At 43.1% G+C, this 18,553-nt stretch overlaps 1 protein-coding gene and 2 pseudogenes across 8 annotated transcripts in view; 1 reads left to right on the top strand and 2 right to left on the bottom strand.

Moving 5' to 3' along the window:
• Window positions 1–828: 828 nt before the first annotated feature.
• On the bottom strand, window positions 829–3,143 carry LOC308251855 (aarF domain-containing protein kinase 1-like; annotated as a pseudogene). Its single transcript has 2 exons — window positions 3,133–3,143; window positions 829–1,685 (listed from the first exon to the last, which is right to left on the bottom strand). The product of its transcript is annotated as an aarF domain-containing protein kinase 1-like (transcript).
• Window positions 3,144–6,122: 2,979 nt separating this feature from the next.
• The window catches only part of ARMC8 (armadillo repeat containing 8), a 91,979-nt gene continuing 79,548 nt past the window's right edge, over window positions 6,123–18,553 (top strand). For 2 of the 6 annotated variants that reach the window (XM_080672037.1, XM_080672038.1), the window contains exon 1: window positions 6,123–6,416. In XM_080672037.1, coding sequence (XP_080528163.1) covers window positions 6,372–6,416 — 45 coding nt within the window. In that variant the 5' untranslated portion in view covers window positions 6,123–6,371. Of the gene's footprint in view, window positions 6,417–6,507; window positions 6,633–18,553 lie in introns of those variants that run through there. The other 4 variants (XM_080672041.1, XM_080672039.1, XM_080672040.1 and 1 more) reach the window with 4 other exon arrangements.
• On the bottom strand, window positions 12,887–13,269 carry LOC308249935 (histone H2A.V-like; annotated as a pseudogene). The gene has a single exon. The product of its transcript is annotated as a histone H2A.V-like (transcript).

Below are 18,553 nucleotides of genomic sequence, written 5' to 3'. Positions count from 1 at the left end.
AACAAAGATGGTGGGTTAATTGGGGTGGGACTTCTGCTATGAGGGGGAGGGGCAGGGGGAGGGGGGATGGAGGGAGCTACAGGAGAGGTGCTCTGACAGAAGCAGGGACTTGCTGGCTCCCAGGCGGCTGGGAGTGAAGCCAGGGGAAGGAAGGCCTATTCTTGCATGAATATCGTGCAACGGGCCTCTAGTTTTAAAATAAACGTAAAGTCTCACTGAGGTTTTAAAATGATCTCCCCCAAAATTTCCTCAAATTATCAGGATTTTTTTTTTTTTACCTTGAACAAAAAAACATATTTACTTCAGTGGCTATAAAAGACACCATAAAATATAATATCCAGTATGTATCCTCATGATGAACAACAGATTTTGCAAATTATTCTCTAAGGCCCCTGGGCACATCCAACTAGTCACTAAGAACAGTTAATTCTTTCAGAAAATAAAGGGATTGCGACTCATCTGTGGTCAGTGGGAAATCTGCTTGTTGTATTATGAATAATGCGAACAGAAAATAAGACTCAAATTTGGGGATTTTCTGCTCCATGAATGGGGTGAATTAAATCAGAGACTCATATACAATTACTGTCCTTGAGCAAAGGTGCTCAGTAAGAGCTAGGACCTGCTGAATCTGGGTGTGACCCCGGTGGACAGTGACAGGGCAAAGAGAGGAAACCTGTCTCCAGCCAGCTCAGACTTTGCCTGCTCCCCTCCAGCAAAGTCAAACTTCCTAAAAGTTCATGTGCCCTCTGTGGGATTCATGGGCCACCCGGACACAGGTAGGGCTAATGGAAGTGGCGGGACATCCCACCCACCAGCACACGCCCGGAGTCAGAAAGCAGACTGTGTGCCCTCTCCCTGGATAAGGAGAAAAACTACTGCATGGTCAGCTAGTGGTTCAGACAGGGCTATGGTGGGACAGGAATTCCAGACAGTGACCTCGGGACTCCAGGCCACCATGTGGCAGAAACAGGGCAACTGGTAAAAGACATGCGTAAAGGCTGAGTGGAAAGACCCCGTGCCCACCATGGAGTCACACCGAAAAAGGGAAGGGGATAGAAAGTCCACTCGGTGTGGAGCAGGCAACAGCCAGCAAAAGCAGGGCCAAGGCCCAGCTGGCCAGCCTCAGCCCCTTCGCAGGCAGAATGAGTTCATGAAGGCTGATCTGCCACAGGCTAAAGGTCTCACTGAAGGAGATCTGGGTCCTTCTGAAGAATGAACAGGTGTTCTTCTTGTGCGTGGCCAGCGCTCTGACGCAGCAACGTGACATGTTGATTAAGGAGCTGGAGCTGGCGCAGTGCTCAGGGTAGCCTCGATGCCTCGCAGTAGGTCATTGGTCTTGAAGATGAGCAGCATCTGGCGTGGCAGGAACTGGCTGATCTGGGGGAGGTAGGTGGCCGCGTTGTTACAGATCTCATTGTTCTCAGTAGCGGTGACTGGAGCTTGGCTGATGCCCTGTTGACCGAGTTCCACGAGCGGGCTGTCAGCATGCAGGCAAGCAAGGGGTAGAGGTCGCCAGCTCCCAGACGCTGGCAATACTTCTTCACCTTCTCCATGTCCGTCCAGAACAGCGACTGCCGGAGGTGGCAGTAGTCCGGGCGGACTCTTCCGTGAGCGCCTGATAGAGCCCGTGATCCAACAAGACAATCTCCACCTTTCCCGAGTAGGGGCCCTTGCGCACCAGCACGCTGGCCAAGTGGGGGTCTCAGTGCAGGAAGCGTCCCTAATGGGTTTGGCTCAGTGGATAGAGCGTCAGCCTGTGGACTGAAAGGTCCCAGGTTTGATTCCAGTCAAGGGCATGTACCTTGGTTGCAGGCACATCCCCAGTAGGGGGTGTGCAGGAGGCAGCTGATTGATGTTTCTCTCTCATGGATGTTTCTAACTCTCTATCCCTCTCCCTTCCTCTCTGTGAAAAATCAATAAAATATATTTTTAAAAAAACATATAACCACCACCGATCTCAAAATATAAATTGTTTCCAGCATTTCAAAAGATTCCCTTGTGCTTCCTCTCAAGTTCCTTACTATGAAAGGAAAGCACTATTCTAACCTCTATCACCATCGATCAGCTTTGCTTGTTTTTAAACTTCATAGAAATGACAATACAGCCATACACTCCTTAACCGGGAGGGATACATTCTGAGAAACGCATTATTAGGCAATTTTTGTCTGGGTGAACTTCATAGATGTTTCACAAACCTAGATGGTATAGCCCAGCAATTTTCAAACTATGTATTTCTTAAACACCCTTTGCCAGCTGAGGTCTGAATTAGGTTTTGCAAATGAGAAACACTTTTTGTAAGATGTTAAACAACAACAAAAATTAGTTTCCAAGGCTGAAAGTCATTTTAAAAGAAAGGGTTTATTAGACCATTGCTAGAAAAAAAAATTCATCTTGGAGCATAAAGTCTAAGCTACCCATAAAATGGTTAGGCAGGAAAGACATGCCTTTTGTCCCAGAATTTTGCAAGTGCTTTAATACATGAAGTAGGGGCAGAAAGATGTAAGCCTTTCTGAAAGGAGTTGCATTAGCTATAGACAAAAGGGATGGGAGAAAGTGAAATGGAGCTAGTTCTGGAGTAGGTGCAACAGGGTCCTCAAAGAAGTGTCCACTCCTGTGGATTCACTGTGGGCAGCAGATTGGAAAGGTCATGTGTAAATAAGAAGCAGGGGCTCCTGGGATTACAGGAATTATCAGAGCTGGTCCACAGCTATTAACAGGCTATCTCTTCACTCTCAGGCAACTGTGTGTTGTTGTTTTTTATTCTCAGGCAACTGTGTGGTGGTGTTTTTTAATTTAGAATATCTCATAATTTTTTTCTCGCCAGAGAGTAGAAGGTAGAAGAAAGATTTCTTTTCTCTTCTGGCTTTGGCAATGACTGTGGCAGCTCAGCACCCTAGGCTCCCTCAGTGGTGTGAACTTGCTGTTTTTGCTGATCTCAAGTAAAATTCTCCCTCCCAAAGTTGGAAGAACTTTGCATCTTTAGTTCTTCCAACAATGTTCTAATCTTTTTGCTTAAAATACCTAGAATGTGTCCTGTTTTCCTGTATGTGGTATTAGCCAAGATATGTTCAAGAAAAAGTGGACAAGCACCTGTTTTCAACCATTAAAAAAAATAATCCAGGGATACAATACCCACGGGCCATTTTTTGGAAAAAAAAGAAGAAGCAGGAGGAGGAGGAGGAGGAGATTTGACAGTAAAATCTAGCTAAACAAGAGTTGGAGAAAAATAAATGACACAGAGAGTAAGAACTGTGTTTAAAAGATAGATGTTTGAAAATAGCGCAGATTAAGTGGGTAGGAAATGTCATGGTGAGGGTAGTAGGGTACTTAATGAATAAATATAGATGGTTCTGGAAGACCATTATGATATGGTGACATATTGAGCAGAAACCTTCATGAATAGGGGAGTGAGCTATGGAAATTTCTGGGCAATGAGTTTTCAAGTGAGTGTATAAAATGTTACAAACATCAGGAAAAACATCCATTCTTGCTATCAGGATCTTGTAATTGAACTTGGTGATTATGACACCTACCACCACCAGATGGCAGCACACTTAGGAAAACTCTGGAGAGAGCCCTCAGCGGTGATAGAACTGAACAGAAGCAAACATCATCATAGAAGGATAAAAAGAGTTCTGTGTAGTGTCTCTAGCCTCTGAATCTTAAACTTGTCAGACATTTCACTGGACTTTCTGATTTCATCAGAAAACATACACACAGACACAGATACACAATGTTTCTCCTTTATAAGTTTTATGACTTCCAGATTCCATTCTTGAATGGAAAAGGGTGAAAAGATCAGATTTAAACTGCATAAATTATCTTCGCTTCTCCTTTGTGAAACACATCTACCTACAGATTCTGCTTTTCTACATCAAGTAAGGAAGTCCTATCTACTCTGTGCACAAGTACAATTCAGAATGATAGGGAGTTCTAATAGCCCCGGAGAAAACCTCAACCAGGTTGTATAGGATGCAAATGAAAATAAATGCTTCAACCTCAAGATGGATACCAAGGGGGTCATTCTGCATGTTTCTCAGAGGTCTTAAAGAAATAAACATGACTTTAATAATGGATGCTTATATTGACTTTTTCTTCTTTCTTTTCTCACTCTCCCTGACCCATCAATTCGGTTCCTTGGAAACTTTTCTCAAACTATCAGTATCCAAATCATTGTCCCAGGATCTGCCTTTTGTGGCACCTAAACTAAGCCAAAAATTCATTCAGTAAACATTTACTGAGTATTCTAAGGTACATAGTGAGACAAGATACATAGAAGATAAAATTCCTAGTGCCTGCCATATCATGTATAAAGGGGAAACCAACAAGTAAACAATTATTACAATATATCGTTAGAAATGCTGTGTTATTGGCAAAAACAGAAGGGTGAAGAAAGACATGAGGGAGGGGTCACCTGACCTAAGCTTGGGGAAAGGGCTTCCTGGAGGATGTATGGCTTGAACTAACAGATAAAGTGCGGATCAAACACAGCTATCACAACTCTATACCATGCAAATATCAACTGAAAAATCAACCGATGCCCCTGTATGAGCTGAGTAATGGTTATTTTTATGCTGTTGAGTATGCAATACATGACATGATTTTAGGTGATACATGGATGGACTTCTAAACTTTGTAGTTATTATGTTAATGCGTACTAGAATAAAAATAAAGAGTACAATAAACTTGATTTTACAGAGTATTACGGTTTAGGATGAGGCTAAAATTATTTAATGATTTGAAATTAGCTCTAGAAAGATATTGAGTGAATAATAATACCTGGGTGCAGATTGGCAAAGATCGTGGGAATGGTATGCAGATTGCTAAAGTTTGAGAAATAGTGTTGTAGCGGAAGGAAAATCTAAAACAAAATTCCTGCTTTCCAGAAACTCAACAGTTTTTTAGGGACACATAGATCCATAAGCAAGGATGGTTAATGCTACAATAAGTTTAGAAGCCAAGTATAGGGGGAGATAGAAAAGCAGTAAGGAGCAAAGTGAAGGAGCGGGTGGAGGCTCCAAGATCAGGTGGAAGGCTATCGCTGTAGTCCAGGGGAGAAGTAATAACAGCCTGAGTTAGAGAGTGGCTTATAGAAATGGAAGAACAAGTCACAGAACAGGCTCATTGCAACGTCCTGTGAAAACCTTTCTGGTTACCAGCACACACACACACACACACACACACACACACACACACACACACGAAGTGGGAGAGGTGAGTTCATCAATCAGAGCCACTGTAGTTAGAACCATATTTTCATTTGGCTTCAGTTATCAGAGGGTTTTAGTGTGAATTAGTCAGATATTTGTCGCCCTTTTTTCCTACTTGACCCAGAGGCTGGAGAAATACTAACATATATAACGCTTTCTACATTCCAGGCATGTTTTAAGAGCTTTACATTCTCCATCCTCAAACGCTTTTTTAAAAAAAATATATTTTATTGATTTTTTTTACAGAGAGGAAGGGAGAGGGATAGAGAGCTAGAAACATCGATCAGGTGCCTCCTGCACACTCCCTACTGGGGATGTGCCTGCAACCAAGGTACATGCCCTTGACTGGAATCGAACCTGGGACCCTTCAGTCCGCAGGCCGACGCTCTATCCACTGAGCCAAACGGGTCAGGGCCTCAAACCCTTTTTTAACAGAAGAGAAAACTGACTTAAAGGAGGTTAAGTAACTTGCCCAGGTAATACAGCCGGTAAATGAAGCAGCAAGGATTAAACCCAGACGTTGACTCGAGTATCTCTAAACACAGCACCGGAATAGGTGGGTAAGGCAAGACAATGCCAGGTAAAGCCGGTCACACTACAGCGTCAGATTGTGCAACTTATTGGGTGGCTGAAGGCCACGAACTGAGATCACGGTTTCCCCACCTGTAAAATAGAGATAGCGACGCTACAAGTTTGGTGCAAAGAAGGAGTGCGATAAATGTGCTTCAAATGATAGAAGTGGGTTCACACACTAGTGCTTAGGTAGATGAATACGCGAACTCATTTCTACCAATCGGTCCGCGAGGCTAGTAGCGGCGAAGCGAGACCCCGCCCCCGAGGCTCCGCCCCCCGCGCGCGGCAGGTGGGGCCCGCAGATACTCTGTGCGCATGCGGGGACTGCCGTCCGCTCCCACCTCTAACCCAGGCTAAGAGTAGCTGCTGTTTCTCAGCGGACGATTCGTAAGGAGGCCCCTAGTGCGGTATCCTTTTGTTCTTCCTTCTGCGGGCCCTGGCCGTCCTCCCGCAGTGTCTAGAGCGTGGTCCATTCTCGTCTACCTGCCTGACGTTCCGTATAAGTACCTGTGGTTGACCCAATACTTTGCTGTCGAAAGTGCCGGCCCCCGCGCCGGCGTCCGCTGCAGCCGGGTGGGAAGGCTCAAGATGGCGTGCCTGTTGGAGACCCCAATCCGCATGAGCGTCCTCTCGGTGAGTGACCCGCCGCCGCCGCCAGCCTGGGAGCTCGGGCCCGGCGCGCAGCATTCACCCCAAATGCCGTGCGCCTCTTGAGCACCACCCCCTGGGGTCACCCCCGACTCTGCTTTGCGCGGGGGAGTGAGGGAGGGTAGGCGGGTGTGTTAGACGGACCCAGGCCGAGCCAGAGACGTCTCCAACTCCCGGAGCTCCCACCGGTGCAGGTTCTCGGTACGGTATCCAGCGGGCGGGGTGGTTGGGCGGACGGGCGCGGCTTGGGATTTGCCAGCGTTTCACTGAGCGGTGCCGCTTCTCCGGGGCCGGGGGCTCTGCCCTAAGGTGCGGGGCGTGCCGGCGGCCCGGGAAGGTGCGCCCACCCTGCCCCCCGCGGCTTAGGCAAGAAGAGGTGCGCGCTTCTTGTTCTCCACACCCTCAGAGCTGCCAAGCCAGGTCTGTGTGGCTTCTGTCGCGTCCCAGCACCCGGGCACTGGCTGGAGCTTGCTTCTTGGCAATGGGGGTTTCCTATCAGTTGCAACGTCTAGTGTGTGCAGTTAACTTAAGCCCCTTTTCTCTACTCCGGAGGTTGCAGCCCTGAGTCTAAAGGAACTTACTTGTGCCTGGCATTTCTTTTTCCTTTAAGGGGACTCAAATCTAGAAAAAGAAGGAAGATCCAATTTTCCTATTATTGAAAGAAGGGAACATATTGACATGCCAGGAAGTAATACCTGGTGGTGGTGGTGGTGGTGGTTGTTTTACAAAACAGGGCTTTCCTGGTGTTGCTCGTGAGAGATCCAGGGCCAGAGGTGAAAGTTACTGGGCGATAACTTCAAAGGATTTTGCAAAAAATTAGATCCGTCTAATTCTGAATGGTCCGTTTATCGATAGTCCATTTGCTGTCTCTGGAAACAAGCCGGTGTACACTGGTTGGCCATCTTTTAGACTTGTGGAAGTCAGTCTGATATTGAGAGGGTAGTTGGATTATAGATGACTTGTCAGGTTCCTGGAGTCTCTGACTCCAACCGGTTTCTTTTCTCTTCCCCGACTTCTCCCACAAACACACTCAGCTCTCCCGAAGCACCTAGGACAGTGGTCGGCAAACTCATTAGTCAACAGAGCCAAATATCAACAGTACAAGGATTGAAATTTCTTTTGAGAGCCAAATTTTTAAACTTAAACTTCTTCTAACACCACTTCTTCAAAATAGACTCGCCCAGGCCGTGGTATTTTGTGGAAGAGCCACCCTCAAGGGGCCAAAGAGCCGCATGTGGCTCGCGAGCCGCAGTTTGCTGACCACGGACTTAGGACATTTGCTTATGATTCAGGATTAGAGCATTTTGGTGTACTGCAACCTTGATAATTTAATTTGGGGCTGTCTACAAGTTTCTCCCCTAATCCATTTTAGTAGTCCTTTTTCTTATTTTTAAACTGCAACTGGGAAATACTGTTCGCCTAAGTATTGAATCAGATTAGCCCATTACTCCACCTTTGACTGGAATATCCAGGAAATGTTTTGTGGGAGAGCAGGCCAATGACTTTCCCCTCATGTTTTTAAGAAAGTATGTCTCTACACTGTTCTCAGTTCCCTTTTATTATCTCATTTATCTTTCATTTCACCCGAAAACTTCTTTACATTTTGTACATTGCCAACTTATATAGTGCATACAATTGAAATTTTTTATTTCACTCCCTCAGTAAATAGTTTCTCATTAATTTTATTCAAAACCTTTTTGAAGAATGTTCCCTACTTCTTTTTTTTTTTTTTCAAGTTTTTATTAAGATATGTTCCCTACTTCTTGTGGGGATTTGCTTTAGTCCTAGTCTCACTGGGAGCTTTAAAAAAAAAAAAAGATTTTCACAGTCTCAAAGTCTGGTTTCTCTGGCTCAGTACTTTTTCCCCTCTCCCCGAACTTTCTTAGAGGCTTGGGAAATCAGATCTTCCGATAAATGACTTAAACTGTCTAAACTCACTGATTATACTCAAGTGAAGACTGTTCCTTTCAAAGCACTACCTAGGACACCACCTTTTGAAATATAAAGTGGTGGAACAGGAAATATTAATCAGAAAGTATCTTTAAAATAATTGATTCCCTTAATAGGCTACTTATTCTGCACCTGTAATATATACTTGAGAGAATGCAAGGATGAGAGCAAACATGCCCGTAGGGAGTTCAGTCTGAATGACTCTGTAGCTTGATAAACATAATTCAAGCAAGGGGCAAATCAAATGGGTTTTTTTTTTTAAAATATATTTTATTGATATTTTATAGAGAGGAAGGGAGAGGGATAGAGAGTTAGAAACATCGATGAGAGAGAAACATCGACCAGCTGCCTCCTGCACACCTCCCAATGGGGATGTGCCCGCAACCCAGGTACATGCCCTTGACCGGAATCGAACCCGGGACCCTTCAGTCCGCAGGCCGACGCTCCATCCACTGAGCCAAACCGGTTTCGGCGCAAATCAAATGGTTTTAAAGGATTTTTATTAAGGCCTTTTTTACCTTCTCCCCTTTGAGAGATCTTATTCACTCTTGTAACCTTAACTGTAATCAGCTCATATTATATACATTGCCAGCCTTGATTTTTCTCCATCTGGTCTCACATCTTTAATTGTGTGGATGTTACCCATCACTTCCAACTAAGCACATTCCATCCCCTGAGAAGACTTGGTCATGATTTCCCATTTCTATGAATGATACAATCTTTAACTGATCACTCACTATAAACCCCTTGAATTATCTCGGACTCTTTCCCGTTTCATGCCCCTATATATAATTAGTTCTTAAGTTTTGGTGGCTCTTTATTCTTAGTGTTTCTCACATCTGTCTGTTCCCATGGTCACCCTTTCATTTTGTGCCTGCATTACTACAGTGTTCTCTCAAATATTTTTACTGTCTCTATTGTCTTATCTTCTCAGTTCAAATTCATTCTCCACATTAAGTTTTCTATAGAACACATTGGACATGCCACATCCCTGCTTCAATTTTTTAGTGGAATGTATGTATGTGTGTGTGTGTGTGTATATATATATATATATATATATATATATATATATATATATATATATTTGGTAGTGTATATATATATAGATATCAGAGAGGAAGGGAGAGGGAGAGAGACAGAAACATCAATGATGAGAGAGAACCATTGATCGGCTGCTTCCTGCACACCCCACACTGGGGACCAAGCCCACAACCTGGGCATATGCCCTGACCAGGAATTGAACCATAACCTCCTGGTTCATAAGTCAGCACTCAACCACTGAGCCATGTCAGCCGGGCTTTATTGGGTTTTTATTGCCGAAGGGCTGACATTTCATTTTCAGCTTTGGGTATAAGATTGTTTATACTTTTACGTGAACTTTGTATACCATATAAACTGGCTTTCTCAAGGTGAAGTGATCTAGGGTTCTTCTAAATCCCAGAAACTAATTGTCTGCCTGATCGTTTGTACATATGAATTATAGCTTTGTATAGATTTATTCATGTGATATACTTTTAGCTTTTGTCATTTTCCAGGCATGATTGTTGGGTTTGGGAATACAGTGGTGAGCTACACAGATCTGTTGCTGCCCTTTTGGAGATTTTAATCTAATGGGGGAAATAGTTATCAAGTCATCACACACAGTTCTTTGTGAATGGCTGTTGGTGTTATGGATGAAAAATATAGGGCGCTGTTACAAGCATGTAGTAGAGAAATCTGATCTAATGTGGAGGGCAGTGAGGAGAGTTAGGGAGGGTCTCCTTGAAGAAATGACAATGAGCTGAGTTCAAAGATGGGTAAGAACAAACTAGAAAAATAGAAGAACATTCCAGGCAAAGGGAACTGCTTTTGCAGAAGCCCTGTGCCTTTAATAGTTATTCTATTTTATCTTCTTAGTAAATTAATTTCTTTTTCTTAATCCTAGTACTGTTTACAATACTATCTTGCATATACTAGGTACTCAATAAATGTTTGAACTATTTGTTTGGGGGGGTTGAAAAAACTCTTCAGCTCTTTCTAGGCTGCACCATGATCACCCATAACACTCTTTGGTTTTCACTTAGCATTATATCACCCTTTTCAACAAATTTATAAATTCTCTCATGTTTCGCAAACTTTTGGATGATTTAACATTGCGTTTTTTAAAACTTTATTTTGAAATAATTATGTATTCACGGTAAGTTGCAAAGATAGTACAGATAGATTCCTGTGTACAGATTATCCAGTTTCCCCCATTGGTTACATTTAGCCAGGAAATTGATATTGGTATGTGTACAGGTCTTTACCATTTTATCACATGTGTATATTTGTGTAATCACCACCACAGTCAAGATACGGAATTAGTCTTATAATCACAGAGATCTTCCCTATGCAACCTCTTTGTAGTCATACCTACCTACTCCCTCTTCCCCACTATCTAACCCCTGGCAACCAATAGTTTCTTTATGTCTCTAACTTTGTAATTTTTTTAATGTTACATAAATGGAGTCCTATAGTATGTGACTTTTGAGATTGGCTTTGTCACACAACACAGTACCCTTGAGATCTGCCCAAGTTGTTGTGTGTATCAATAGTTTGTTCCTTTTTATTGCTAAGTAGTACTTCTTAGTATGGATGTATCATGGTTTGTTTAATCATTCACCTGTTAGACCTTTGCAGAGTAAACTTTGATAATTTTTTTCTTTTGTAATGTAAGTGCCTGACTTACGCTTTGATTGCTGAGGCATCCACTTCAAAGAGGTACCCACTTCAAGGATGCCTATCTTCTTCTATATATATATATAAAAGGCTAATACGCAAAGTGTCCCCTTGGGAGTTCGATTGGGAGTTCCATCGGGAGTTCCATTGCTCACTATGATGTGTGCTGACCACCAGGGGGCGGTGCAGAATGAAGCCAGCAGCCAGGGAAGGGTGGCCCCTGCCGGCAGCTGGAAAGCCCTGATCACTGCCCAGGCCTAGGTACCCTACACACGCACGAATTTCATGTACTGGGCCTCTAGTTTCCAATAAACATTGCTAGCTGCAGGACTAGATAAAGAGACACAGACCACGTCCCTCCACTGAGTGCCTTTATTTTAGATATTTTAGTTGATCTCAATAACCAAACCTTTGAGTTGCTTGTTTTTACTCTTTCCAAGCTTTAGGTTCGGTTTTTGTATTGTATTGTATTGTATTTTTTAAATATATTTTATTGATTTTTACAGAGAGGAAGGGAGAGGGATAGAGAGTTAGAAACATCAATGAGAGAGAAACATCGATCAGCTGCCTCCTGCACACCCCCTATTGGGGATGTGCCCGCAACCAAGGTACATGCCCTTGACCAGAATCGAACCCGGGACCCTCAGTCCACAGGCCGACGCTCTATCCACTGAGCCAAACCGGTTAGGGCTACCCTATGTTTTTTGTTTAGGACTTCTAGGCAGAAAATACTTTCTGAAGTACCACTAATTGGTACATTATATAAAATTTACAAGTTACTTAGAAACTGACAAAGAAAAATAAGTTTAAAAATGTACAAATTACTGAATGTTACTGTATCAATAAAAGACCACTAAAAATTTGAATTTTAAGCCCAAAGTGGAAAACTCTGATAAATTTAACTTCAAATCTAGGTAAGAGTGTGGGCTCTGAAGTCATGCAATCTAAGTTTGTATCCCAGCTCTGCCATTTCTATCTACTAAACCAGTAGTCGGCAAACTGCGACTCACGAGCCACATTCGGCTCGCGAGCCACGGTTTGCCGCTCTGTTGACTAATGAGTTTGCCGACCACTGTACTAAACCAATGTTTTCTGGCAAACCATTTAATTTCTGTGGGCCTCAGGTTCCACATATTTAAAGTGGGGGTAATAAAGTTTCTGGGTCAGTAAAGCACTTAGCACAGGGCCTGCCATACAGTTAATCAAATAGTTCCGCTGTCCTAGTTCAACAATTTTAAGTGCACGTTTTCATATTCTAACATTTCTGAAACTGGTATGCATCTCACTATCAATGGTATATCATGGTTAATGGGCAGTTTTTCTTTCTTTGGTAGTACGTAAAAACTGTGCACACTAGAAATGGGTAGCATCTAAGACTCAAAATAATAATGGTATCAATCATGGTAAAGCTATATTCCCGGATTCTATTTTAAGATTATTCTGAATATAGAAAAAAATAAGATTGAGTACATGACCAATTTAAATATTTCATATGAGTAAAATATTTCCAACACATCACAAACAGAACAGATTTGAGACAAATTATTTTTGTAAAAAATGGTTTATCAATTCCATTTTTGTATAAAATACATGGGAGAAAGCCAGCCAATCAACATACAACTGTTGCCACGTGAAAAGATACTTTTATCAAACTTCGAGTCTAAGAATGTAAAAATGTTTCTCTTACCATGTCTACAGTAATTGTCTATGCTGTTCCATTTAACTTTTTAAAATTCCATATATCCCCAATATTTCTTCTGTCCTAGTTACAGTACAATGATAGGGAGGAAGAGAGTTAAAACAATTCTCTAAGCAGTTTTCTGCTGACCCTTCTTTCCAATCAGAGACTTATGGATGTGAGGGAATCACACCACCCCAGCTATGGTGGCCTTGATGAGAGTCCAACTCTTCATCCCCACGGATCGCGAGCTGTAGGTGGCGGGGAGTGATGCGCTTCACTTTGAGGTCCTTGGAGGCGTTGCCTGCCAGCTCCAGCACCTCAGCAGTGAGGTACTCCAGGATTGCGGCCCTGTACACGGCCGCGGTGGCGCCGACCCTTCCGTGGCTTGTGGTGCGAGTCTTCAAATGTCTGTGGATGCGGCCCACGGGAAACTAGCCCAGCTCTCTGTGAGCGAGACACTGCCTTAGCCTTGGCCTTCCCACTGTCCTTACCAGCTTTGCCTCCAGCCATAGTCTTGGCCGCTCCCGCCCTCGCCCTCGCTCCCACCGACCGCTGCACCCGCTGCTCCCGCAGCACCGACTGCCGCCGTCGCCGCCGCCGGAGCCCAGACAATACCGGTTTTTGTATTTTAAATTCATGAATAAAGAGTGAGCCAATGAAACCCTAGGCTCCCAGCCTCAGCTCCAATAAAAGCAGAACCCCAGACCCATGTGCACGTGTGCTTCCCACCCCCCATCTCATGACCTTGCAAGTAATGAAACCTTACTTAGTTTTCTGATGGTTATTGCTGAAGGGCATCTTGCAACCATAATAAGACATAACTTTTGGTATCCCTGAGATAAATGTCCAAGAGTGCAATTGCTGCATTGTATGATTTAGTTCTGAAAGAAACCAACAAACTTTTTTAGAGTGGCTCTACCATTTTACATTCCCACCCATGATGTCTGAGAGACCAGTTTCTCTGCACCCTCACCAGTATTTGATATTGTCATTATTTTTAAAAAATATGTTTTTATTGACTGTAGAGAAAGGAAGGGAGAGGGATAGAAACATTGATCAGCTGCCTCCTATATGCCCCCTACCGGGGATTGAGCTTGCAACCCAGGTTCGAACCTCGTCTTCTAGGTGCCTGGGTGGCAGCTCAACCAACTGAGCCATCCGGCTAGCTCTTTTAATAGATATGTAGTGATATCTTATTATGGCCTTAATTTACATTTCCATAATGATTGTGTAAAAAATATCTTTATTATTTATTTGCCTTCCATATTTTATTACAATATGAATTAAATATTTCAGTGAAATATTTCTTCGTGTCCTTTTGCCCACTTTCTAATTGGACTGTTTTTTTGCCTGCTGAGTTTTGAAATTTCTCTACATATTCTAGGTACGAGTCCTTTGTCAGGTGCTTTGCAAATATTTTCTCCCAGCCTGTTACTTAGCTTTTTATCCTTTTAACCATAGCTTAAAAATGAATTTTTATCTCAACCTCACGCGTCATACAAAAAGTAATTCAAAATGTATCGTAGATTTAATTGTAAAACAAAATAAAACTTTTAGGGAAAATAAAACAGGAGAAAATCTGCAAAACCTTGGGCTTGGTGAAGAATTCTTAGACATAATACCAAAGGCATAACCTATTCTTTTTTCAGTTGATAACTGGACTTAAAATGAAAATGTATGCTTTGTGAAAGACCCTGTTAAGAAGATGATTGTATTTTACTTTGATTACTTTGTAATTATTTGACCGAGGCAAGGTAATGAAATGCTTTTGAAACGCAATGTAGGCTAATATGGACAGCTGAGGCACTTACTAATTTTAATTGCCTTCTTTACTATTATGCCTTTTTGACAAGCAACTATTAGAACTGTATAGTGTATTCCAACTCTGGATATTCCTTAATTTTGTTCTGTTCTTGATGACTATAAGTATTTTGTTGGACTCAAGCTGTGTATTGATTTTCTCTTTACATGGACAACTGTCAATAGTTAGAAAAGAGTTTTCTGTGAAGTTTTAAGGCAACTATCCTCTAAGCACAAATTTGGCTTCTCTTGGTTTTTATTTTATTTTATTTTAAATATGTTTTTATTGATTTCAGAGAGAGGAAGGGAGAGGGAGAAAGAGATAGAAACATCAGTGATGAGAAGAGAATCATCGATCACTGCCTCCTGCATGCCCCACACCCGGGATCGAGCCCGCTACCCAGGCATGTGCCCAACTGGGAATTGCACTGTGATCTCTCTATTATAGGCTGATGCTCAATCACTGAGCCATCTCGGCCTGGCCATCTATTGGTTTTTATTAATACATGCTAAGTAAAATCTGATCAGCATATTTTAAAGTCTGCCATTAGTTTACTCTACAAAGCACCAAAAAGCATAGGGTATATATATGTCTGGAGATGGCCCTAAAATAAATGAATTAGCATGAACTTCCTAATCTTTACTGGCAATGTGTGAAGAATGGGAGATGCTTATTGTGTTTCCAGACATCCTGCTGTCTGTTTAAGGAAAGAATGCCACCTGAATTTAGACAATAAGTGCTCAAGAAGTCTTTTTAAGTTTTACCAAGAATTAGAATCATCTTCATGTTGGATCCCTTTTATTTCATTTGGAGATCTAGCCTTCCTATTCTCTTCATTCTCAATTTTTTAAAAATATATTTTTATTGATTTCAGAGAGAAAGGGAGAGGGAGAGAGATAGGAACATCAGTGATGAGAGAGAATCATTGAAAGGCTGCCTTCTGCACTCCCCCTACTGGGGATCGAGCAACCCAGGCATATGCCCTTGACCAGAATCGAAGTCCACAGGTTGATGCGCTATCCACTTAGCCAAGCCATTAAGAATTTTAAAATAGTGCTAGAAACCACGAATTTCAGTGATTTTGAGTTATCTTTTTTATTCCTGATTTGGCAGTTGTTTTGCAGTGCCATCTATCACATTGGCTTTTGGGTAAAGATACAGAATTATTGACAAACTTGCTTTCTGTAAGGTGAAGAATAGCTGCCTTCACTGGACAATTTTACTATGATCCTTGGGACCATTTACATAGGAATGAAAGGTATTTCAAATTAAGAGCTGTTTTGCAGAAACAGCCCCCACTTGTCTCTTTGATAAAGGAAAACTGTTTTGACTTCGTTCCATAAAATCAGAAGAATAAAGAGTTAGCTTTATTCTCTGGTATATTCATAATACAGTTATTGGGAGAGGGGAAATGATGAGACTGGCATGCTTTCTATTAAAAATGAAAAGTTGGGAGCGTTTCTAACCACTGGGAAGAGTTTCTAACCTTAGGATCAATTAATATTTGGAAATCTTTACCACTTGGGAAATGATTATAGAACACATGATTCTTTTGTTTTAAGAATATGTTAGGCTTTCAAAAAGCTGTAAGTGGTGACTGATTGGATAAGGGGAATGAGGAAAAGGAAAGAGTCATGATCATGATTAAGCATGATTTGCAGGATTTTTACCTTTAAACTAGGTCGTATCATATACTGAAATGTTGAGGATTAGGAGAGGAATGTGTTAAGATAGAAGGAGGAAAAATGAGTTTTATTTTGGACATGCTGAGTTTGAAGTGTTTTCTGGACATCAATTTAGAATTGCCAGTAGGCTGTTGGATATTCTGGATTATTTTCAATACCACCAAGCAATTCTCCAGTTCTCTGTGGACACCAGCTGTGTGTTCTACAATTTAACTCGATCTACATGCAGATCCACAGATTAAAGGTTCAGTCCTACAGACTCCCACTTCAGATACCAGTTGCAAGTCCAGGTTGTTCTTCTGTACCTCTGACTGACCAGCTATGAATCAGAGGTTTCCATAAGTCCCTCCTCCGACTCGATCGTTTGTTGGAACAGTTCATAAAGCTCCGGAAAACAATTACTTATGTGTAGTAGTTCATTATAAAGGATACAAATGAACAGCCAGATGAAGAGGTACATAGGGCAAGATCTGGAAAGGTTCCAGGTACAGGAACTTTTGTCCCTGTGAAACTGGGTTCTGCCACCCTCCTGGCATGTGGATGCTTTCAGCAGTCTGGAAGCTCATCAGATTTTATTCAAGAATTTTTTATAGACCTTTACTCTTCCCCTTCCCAGAGGTTGGTGGGTGGGATTGAAAGTTCCAACCCCCTTGCCCTAGCCGGTTTGGCTCAGTGGATAGAGCATCAGCCTGTGGACTAAAGGGTCCCAGGTTTGATTCTGGCCAAGAGCACATGCCCGGGTTGCGGGCTCGATCTCTCTCCCTCCCCCCCAGAGTAGGGGATGTGCAGGAGGCAGCCAATCAATGATTCTTTCTCATCATTGATGTTTCTATCTATCTCCCTTCCTCTCTGAAATCAATAAAAAATATATATTAAAAAAGAAAAGAAAGTTCCAACCCTCTAATCACTTGCTCTTTTTGGAAATAAGTCCCATCCTGAGGCTTTCTAGGGGTCTCAGCTTAATCATTCATTAGCATTAACTCATGTGCTCAAAAGGGGCTCCTTATGACTAACTAAAGACATTCATATTAGTCAGGAAATTCCAGTGGTTTTATGAGCTCTGTGCCAGGAACTGGGACAAAGACCCAATATATTTATTACACCACAGATACAAAGGGGATCATTATTTGGGAGTCATCAGCATATTTATCAGTGGTTATTAACCTTGTAAGGATAACAGTCTTAATGCCCTCTTTCCCAGAAATATATGCATATGCCTAAAGAATCACATAATTTCTAAGTAAGGATTCCCTGAAACCCACACATCAATCTTGAATTAACAATTCCTATTCTACCCATCCCAAAGTCACTCACAAAAACATAGCAAAATTTTAAAGTAATTTAAAATCATTTTGAAATGGTAAGAATTATAACAATATGGTTTAAAATTCATGTAAGGTATCATGTGGGATCCTTGGCTCTGAAGAACCATAATCTGTTGCCCAGAGTATGTCAGTGATCTTCCATGAGGTGTACTATATCTACAGAAAGGTCTTTGTGTACTAGATGTGTAGCAGGCCTGGGAGGCAGAGCTAGATTAGGTACAGATCCAAGCTAGGACAAAGTAAGGCACTTGTGGGTCTGGGCACAGGCAGAGAGGACTAGATGGAGATCACAAGTGGCTCATGATTGTCTTAGGCCACGATATGGGTCATGGATCAGCAGCTCCTGGTCCTATCTAATAAAGAAGGAATATGCTAATTGACCACCACACCCTCGCAAAGATGGTGCACCCACAGCCAATAAGGAGGGAATATGCTAATTGACTGCCTCGCCCTCAAAGATAGTGGCTCCCACAGCCACAAGATGGCGGCGCCCAGTCCCCTCAGCCCCGCCAGGGTGGCAGGCTCGCGGCATGGCTGGGCCCGCCCCCAGGCAGGTCCAGCCACTCTGTGCGCCTGCCTCCAGAGTCCCCCAGTCCTCTCAGCTCCCCAGCCACCCAGGGCTGGCCTGAGGCGCAGGCAAGCCTTGGATGGCAGCTGCCCAGCCGCCCAGGGCTAGCCCGAGGCACAGGCAAGCCTTGGATGGCGGCTGCCCAGCCTCCCAGGGCTAGCCCGAGGCACAGGCAAGCCTTGGAGGGCGGCTGCCCAGCCGCCCAGGGCTAGCCCGAGGCACAGGCAAGCCTTGGATGGTGGCTGCCCAGCCGCCCAGGGCCGCTTGAGGCTCAGGTAACCCGGGCTGGCTGAGGCTTGCGCTGCTGGCAGTGGCAGCAGCAGAGGTGTGATGGGGGCATCGCCTTCCCCTGATCGCCGGGTTGCCTCCCGCCCCTGAGGGCTCCCGGACTGTGAGAGGGGGCAGGCTGGGCTGA

The sequence above is a fragment of the Plecotus auritus genome (assembly GCF_963455305.1).
Source record: "Plecotus auritus genome assembly, chromosome: 6".
NCBI classification, from domain to species: Eukaryota; Metazoa; Chordata; class Mammalia; order Chiroptera; family Vespertilionidae; genus Plecotus; species Plecotus auritus.
The sequence above is the reverse complement of the archived record's forward strand: the minus strand, read 5'-3'. Positions and strand labels throughout refer to the sequence as shown.